Here is an 8,229-nt window from a genome sequence, read left to right on the forward strand (position 1 = left end):
CTTTAATAACTTTTAATTTTTTTGAGGCAGTTGGAGTTTAGTGACTTGCCCAGGCTCAAAATTCGTAAGTATCTGAGTCTGGATTTGAACTCAGGTCTTGACTCCAGGGCTGGCCCTCTATCCATTGCACCACTTAGCTGCCCCAGATTAATTTCTTTTTCATGAGATTTTTGAAGCTCTGACAGTAATATCCAGAGGATACGTGGCAACAAGTTGAGGGTAACTTTTGTAGGGAAATCATCTTCCCCTCACTCCCTCCTTGGTTTTTCTTTTTTGTTTGTTTTTGTTTTTGCTTTTGCTGCAGGGCAATGAGGGTCAAGTGACTTGCCCAGGGTCACACAGCTAGTAATTGTCAAGTGTCTGAGGGCGGATTTGAGCTAAGGTCCTCCAGAATCCAGGGTCGGTGCTTTATCCGCTGCACCACCTAGTTGCCCCACTCCCTCCTTGTTGTTGAGCACAACAACCTATATTTTTCACCTATACCTATGGTGCCATATTGCCATATTTTTTTTTTGGCAACAAACAAGGATCTAATTTAACTGTAACATTTTTTTTTTACTATACCTAAAAAAGGATCATAGACCTTTAAGAGTATTTATTTTTTTGTTTGTTTCTTGTTGTTGTGGATTTTTTTTTTTGCGGGGCAATGAGGATTAAGTGACTTGCCCAGGGTCACACAGCTAGTAATTGTCAAGTGTCTGAGGTCGGACTTGACCTCAGGTCCTCTTGACTCCAGGGCTGTGCTCTATCCCCTGAACCACCTAGCTGCCCCTTAGGAGTATTTATTTGGAATCCCAAATTGTGTGAGATATACAAGGTTTGTAAATGTTAGCGGCTAATGGCTGGTTGAACCCTAACTTATCTAATTTAGTTAGCATAACAGAAGAGCTAATTAAATTCAAATAAATCGTTCTTCCTTTGGAAGAGGTAAGCTATAAAGGACTGTTTCCCTGGCTTGGAGGACAATTTGCTGGGGGCCTTAGTTATGCGTTTTAGATAAGGCAGTCTTAAACCTAGGGCTCTTCCCATAGGATAAATTTCCAGAGGGTTCATGAATTTAAACCGGAATGAAGAATGTCATTTTAAAAAATTTTCACTAATTTTTGTTTCTTTTGTAATCCTTTGTAGTTTTATCTCATGCATTTAACAAACATATGATAATATTCATTTTGCTGAGTAAGTTATTCATGGCCTATACTCTTTGCCTACTAGAATACTGGATTACAAACTCTCTACTTCTTTAGTGTGATGGCAGCTAAATTGTGTGTGATCCTAACTGGAACTTGTTGCAGCTTGAGTTCTTTCTGGTGGGTGGGGTAGTGGGAGGGGGTGGGGGGGGTGAGAAGCTGCTTTTTTTTTTTCTTTTAAGAATTTTATAATCAACTCATAAGGGGATTACTTTTAGTGACATGAGACAGCATTTTCCAGATGGTGGTACTGAAGTATAGAAAAAAAAAAAAGAGTGACTGGCTGGGATTTTAGGGCTGTCACTGAAGAGGCAAATTAGAACTCAGAGGTTCTGGGTTTTTCACTTTTTGTCTTATCCCTGGTAAGTTCTTGGCCTTGAAGGTGGTGACTGTGGAGTTGTTGTGCTCTTCATACCTTTCCCCACTGGTGTTTCATTTAGTGGTCCAGGATAACGATGAGGTGAGAATGAAGTGCTTGGAGGCTTGTGGGCTGACTCTTTGGATTATGAAAAGTTTTCTGTGGAAGCCCCCCAAGATTGGGATTTAGAGGAGTCGAGGCATGTAGGAATTCAGAGAGCTCCATGCTTTGTTCTTGGAGAGACCTGGCTCTTCCTGGAAATTGATTGGTTTGCATGCTGCTTAGTTGAGTGGATCCTTAGTGGTTCCTTCATATCTGTGGACGGTTGAGTGGATATTGAGTATGATATTATTGCAGGTTGAACCATTACATCTGTGGACATAATCACACATCCTTACAGGGCATGAGTTTTGTTAACTTTAGGGGGGCGGATGCCAGGAATTCTCCTTTGGATGATTGATTCTAATTTCTAATCTTTTGGGAATATGTCTTGAGACATTCCCCCCACCCCCAGTCATATTTATTGAATGTCAATTGTAGAAGAATCATCCTAAATATCACTTGGGAGGCTCACCCCCAGGTGGGCATTGAAGTGTTGAATTATTTGACCAAAGCAACACTCAAAAACCATTTGCCAAATTGTAAGGGGTTTTGATCTATATTAGGGGAAATGCACGATTTCATTTCACATTTTTCAAGTATAACTAGAGACTCATGGAGTATTAGATCTAGAAGGGGCCTTAGCAAACAGCTAATCCATCTGCCTCATTTTATAGATGAAGAAATTGAGGCCCAGAGAATTTAAGCGATTGTCAACACCCAACAGGACAAAAAACTGCTTGTAAAATCAAGTCTAGTAGACTAGAAAACCTCTAAGGTCAAGCTTTAAAATTCTGTGATTCTCTAATTCTTGAGTTTCTTTAGATAGATGGCTGTCCCTCTCTGGCTTTAGTTTGAGTGTCCCTGTTTTGCTCTTAATGGAAACTGTCTGTGTTGTAAAGATCTGTATTGTTACTTTGAAGTTTTCTTGCCTATGTACCTTTTTTTGACCATGAACATTCCCCAAAATTTTTGTTTAATATTTACTACAAAATGTGAACAGCAGCAATGTTCTCTTTTTTCTCTATTTGCTGTGAATTGCATCCTCTGTGTACAAGTCATATTCCTCTTGTCAAAATGACTGTAAACTCTTTGAGGAGAAAGACGGCTGTATTTTTGTCTTCCTTCTTTATGGTTGGTGCCTAAGCGGGGGTGACTTGCATTTATTGAAAGAAGGCAAATAATGCAGACTTCTGGCAAATGGAAGAAGAAAAGGTATGTGGGGCGGGGCATGTTTCTGTATAGGATATCTTAAAAGAAAAGTGTTAGGTGACAGGGGCTCAGCCTGAAGTATGTGGAATTGGGGGTTTCATGGCAGTTTTTTGATGTTTTTGTTTTGTTTTGTTTTTTTACAGAAGTGCTCAATGGTGACTTTGAAGACCTGGAGACTGGCGACGTGCACAAGGGAAAATCTGAGCCAAAGGAGGAAGAGGATGAGGTATGCTTTCATAGCCCTTCAGAGATGGCTCACTTCCTGACACACAGACCCCTCATGTAGAAGGAAGATTTACCGACTGTCTCTTTGGCCTGAGGAGATGGGATAGTTTTTAGAGAGGCAGGGGAGCATAATGGACTTTCCCCTGTTGACTGAAAAATGGGGCTTGAAGCAGGAGTGATTTGGACATTTGTGTTGGTTTCTATTACCCTCCGTGATCAGGAACTTTTGAGAATTTTTCCTTCATTTCAAGGGACTCAACGCAAATTGCACAGAAAGCAGCCACAACATTGATGGTCCTTTCATCTATCGTTGCTCCTTTGTTTTAGTAACTGATGAATCTGGATGAGGATAGTCTATAGAACGCCTTCGAGCTTTGCTTAACCCCCTCTTCATTGAACATTTTTATCAGTGACTTGGAGGAGAAACACAGACACCACATTTAACAGATTATAGATATTAACATATTGTAAGAAAGAAAGGGAATTAAACATCTGGATAGCCTGGAATTATGAATCCTATTTAATTAAATGAAATTTAATAAGACGAAGGCCTTCTTTTTCTCATCCATAAAAGTGGAGGTATTGCATTAGTTCATATCTAAGGCCCCTTCCAGGTTTTACAGTACAGGATTCTGAATTTAAATCCTATACTTGGGGCAGCTAGATGGTGCAGTGGATAGAGCACCAGCCCTGGAGTCAGGAGGACCTGAGTTCAAATCCGACCTCAGACACTTGACATTTACTAGCTGTGTGGCTCTGGGCAAGTTACTTAACCCCAAATGCCTCAAAAAAATTAAAATTAAGGGGCAGCTAGGTGGCACAGTGAATAAAGCATTGGCCCTGGATTCAGGAGGACCTGAGTTCAAATCTGGCCTCAGACACTTGATACTAACTAGCTGTATGACCCTGGGCAAGTCACGTAACCCTCATTGCTCAACAAAACCAAAACCAAAACAAATCAGTGTTCTAAAATCTATACTTAAGAAAATCACAATTCTACCAAACATTTAAAGAGCAATTAATTCCAATACTATACAAATTGTTTGGGAAAAATAGGTGAAGGAGTTCTACCAAATTCCTTTTATGACACAAATACTGTGTTGATACCCAAACCAGGCAGAGCCAAAACAGAGAAAATTATAAACCAATTTCCCTAATGAATATTGATGGAAAAATCTCAAATAAGATATTAGCAAGGAGATTACAGCAAGTGATCACTGGGATAATACACTATGACCAGGTGGGATTTATATCAGGAATGCAGGGCTGGTTCAACATTAGGAAAACTATTAACATAATTAACCATATCAATAAGAAAACTGACCAAAAATCATATGATTATCTCAGTAAATGCAGAGAAAGATTTTGACAAAATACAGCATTCTTTCCTAATAAAAAGACTAGAGAGCATAGGAATAGGTGGAGCTTCCCTTAAAATAATAAGCAGTATCTACCTGAAACCATCAGCAAACATTATATGTAATGGCGATAAGTTAGAGGCATTCCCAGTAAGATCAGGGGGGAAACAGGGATGTCCATTATCACCCCATCATTCAATATTGTACTAGAAATGTTACCTTTAGCAATAAGAGAAGAGAAAGGAATTAAAGGAATTAGAATAGGCAAGGAGGAAACAACACTATCACTCTTTGCAGATGATATGAGGGTATACTTAGAGAATCCTAGAGAATCAACTAAAAAACTACTTGAAACAATTAACAAATTTATCAAAGTTGAAGGATATAAAATAAATCCACATAAATCATCAGCATTTCTATACATGACCAACAAAGTCCAGCAGCAAGTGATAGAAAGATAAATTCCATTTAAAGTAATGGTAGACAATATAAAATACTTGGGAGTCTACTTGCCAAGACAAACCCAGGAACTCTATGAACACAATTACATAACACTTTTCACACAAATCAAATCAAATCAGATCTAAATAATTGGAAAAATATCAATTGGTCATGGATAGGCTGAGCTAATATAATAAAAATGACAATTCTGCCTAAATTAATTTACTTATTCAGTGTCATATCAACCAGACTACCTGAAAATTATTTTATAGAGTTAGAAAAAATAATAACACAATTCATCTGGAAAAACAAAAGGGATATCAAAAAAGGAATATCAAGGGAACTAATGAAAAAAAATGCACAGGAAGGTGGGCTAGCTGTACCAAATCTGAAGCTTAATGATAAAGGGGGCAGTCATCAAAACTATTTGGTATTGGCTAAGAAATACAGTGATAGATCAATGGAATAGCTTAGGCACAGGAGACACAGTAGTAAATGACTTTAGTAATGTACTGTTTAATAAACCCAGACTCCAGCTTCTGGAATAGGAACTCAGTATTTGACAAAAACTGATGGAAAAAATGGAAGATAGTATGGCAGAAACTAGGCATAGACCAACATTTTACACCTTATACGAAAATAAGGTCAAAATGGGCACATGATTTAGACATAAAAGGTGATACCATAGCTAAATTATGAGAGGAAAGAACAGTTTACCTTTCAGATTTATGGAAAGGAGAACAGTTTATGACCAAACAAGAGACAGAGAATATTATGAAAATTATGTAAAACATTACCATATTTGTCATTTTGTACAAGAAAACTTGAATAAAAGAAAAAAAAGAAAGTGAAAAATAGCATGTTTCAGTCTGTGTTCCATCAATATCAGTTCTTTCTTTGGAGATGGATAGCATGCTTCATCATTAGTCCTTTGGGATTGTCTTGGATCATTGTATTGCTGAGAATAGCTGTCATTCACAGTTCTTCATCAAACACTATTGCTCTCACTGTGTACAACATTCTCTTGGTTCTGTTCTCTTCACTATAATCAGTTCATACAAGTCTTTCCAAGCCTTTCTGAAATCATCCTGTTTGTCATTTCTTATAGCACAATAATATTCCATCATCATCATATACTGCAGCTTGTTTAGCCATTTCCCATTTGATAGGCATTCGTTTGATTTTCAAGAACATAATATTTTGGAGAGCTCAAACCTCATCTGCAGCTCCTCCAAGACCAGGTGGCTGAATTCAAATGACCATCAAGAGCTTGGTAGGCCAAGAATACCCTCAACTTCCCCAGCTTCCTGACTGGGGGAAGCCCAAGGATCTGTGCCCGCGCCGGCGCCCGCGCCCGCCGAAAAAAGAAATATCAATCCTTTCTACTGTTCAGCTTGGCCTTGGAACTGCTGAAGTACTCAGGGAACTCAGTGGATCCTTTTTTTTTTTTTTTTTTTTGCGTGGGGCAATTGGGGTTAAGTGACTTGCCCAGGGTCACAGCTAGTAAGTGTCAAATGTCTTAGACCGGATTTGAACTCAGGTCCTCCTGAATCCAGGGCCAGTGCTTTATCTTCTGCGCCACCTAGCTGCCCCAACTCAGTAGATCCTTAACTGACAAAGCAAGATGAAGGAATTTATGAAAGTGCTTATCACACCTCAAGAGATCCATATCCCTTGAAGAAGTCAAGATAGGAAGTCTTTCTGCTATATATAAATTGTCATTTAATACAGATGATAAGATGTCTAGAAACATGAGATTCATAGATCTGGCATTTGATATCTCGGTCATGTCTCTAAGGAGGGAGCAGGGGTCTGGTGGGTAAAGGGGGGATTGCTGAAGGAGGGGGCAGATGTTTGTCCATCAGAAAGAAATAATGTAGATAGACCCAATCCCAACAGTTCTCTTGGATAGATCAAAGGAACTCAGGGTTTTGTTTTTTGTTTTTAATTTAAAAATCTTTAACTGAACTGTATACTTTATATTGATGGGATGAAAGATTGAAGTCACTACAAAAGGTAAGCTGAGTCTTTGCCCATCGAATGCATAACAAAGGGACTCTCCAGTCTTCCAGTCCTGAAGATTATTTCCAGGTCTTCAGCCGTGGTGACTGGATTCAATCTGCACACAAACAGGACATTTTCTGGAGGTTTGATGTCTGCATCAGGTAAATCTCCCACCATTTCTAGCAGAATTGCTTGAGTCCTTGCCTCCTTCTCGGCCATCATCTCTTCCATTTCTTCAGCTGATCTCCCTTTGAAATAATCTATTTCTTCATTTGCTCCTATTCTCCCACTATCCAGTTGTTCCTTGGCTGGTTCTGGGGACCGAGCAGGAATTGGTAAGCCAGCTGGGTCATCAAACAGATCATCTAAAATCACTGTATGGTTGATCCTGATATCTTGGTAAGGGATGAAGTCTTTGTCCACCAAAGCCTCATTGATCTTCTGGATCACCTCCATTCCTTCTGTTACCTCACCAAAAACAGTGTGCACACCATCGAGGTAATCCAGATTTTCTCCTGTGGTGATCAGAAACTGTGATCCATGTTGATCACTGCCATTATTCACCATAGAGACTGTGCCCTTTTTCTTGTGTTTAATTCGGGGCTTTTTTTCCGCCCCCAAAAAACGTTGCTCCATCAGCAGAGAGCTGCCCCCAGACAGACTCTCCTCCTTGACCAGTACCTGTAGGGTCACCAGTTTGTAGGATAAAATCTCTCTGTCCTTGATGAATAAGGCAACAATTGTAGTACTTGATTTTGCACAACTTGAGAAAATTTAGGCAAGCCTGAGTCCTCTCCTCAGTGTACAAATCCATCACAATGTCACCCAGAGAGGTCTCCAGGAGCACTGCCATGATGTCCTCACTGCCTCCGGACCTGAGCACAAGCTGAGGGGAAACCTCAACTTGGAAAAGTCTTCTCAAACTACCCCAGGCTACCTCCCCTGCCCTGAAGGAAGGAAGTGCAAAGACCTTCAAAACAGAGAGATACCACAGGGAAGCTTTCCCAGCGTGATTTTCACCCAGGCGTCCAGGGCAAAGAACATGTGACTAAGGGAAAGAATCCTGCTTCCTGTCCTCTGGTGGTGGGTTGGGGGCAGCCTTCCTTGGAGAGTCAGGAGATCACCTCCAAAATAGTAGAAGGGAATGGAAGAGCACTAAGGCTTGGGATCTTTATACTGGCCCTTGAAGTTTCCACCAACAGAAACTAAGAGCCCAGCCTCCTTTGGTTTTCTGGAGATGCTCTCTGAAGGCAGGCTCACCATTTATAGAGGAAGAAGTCCCTCCCACAGAAGCTCTTATGTGGACTAAAACCCAAGATTGGCATGGCAGGGTGGGGCCTCTTAC

At 40.1% G+C, this 8,229-nt stretch overlaps 1 protein-coding gene across 1 annotated transcript; it reads right to left on the reverse strand.

The window, feature by feature from the left end:
• Nucleotides 1–6,887: 6,887 nt before the first annotated feature.
• Nucleotides 6,888–7,737, reverse strand: LOC122738273 (peptidyl-prolyl cis-trans isomerase-like 4). Its single transcript, XM_043980335.1, is given in 2 exon segments — nt 6,888–7,502; nt 7,504–7,737. Coding segments are annotated over 2 exon segments (849 nt in total).
• Between the last annotated feature and the right edge of the window lie 492 nt (nt 7,738–8,229).

The sequence above is a fragment of the Dromiciops gliroides genome, chromosome 2, assembly GCF_019393635.1.
Source record: "Dromiciops gliroides isolate mDroGli1 chromosome 2, mDroGli1.pri, whole genome shotgun sequence".
Lineage (NCBI taxonomy): Eukaryota > Metazoa > Chordata > Mammalia > Microbiotheria > Microbiotheriidae > Dromiciops > Dromiciops gliroides.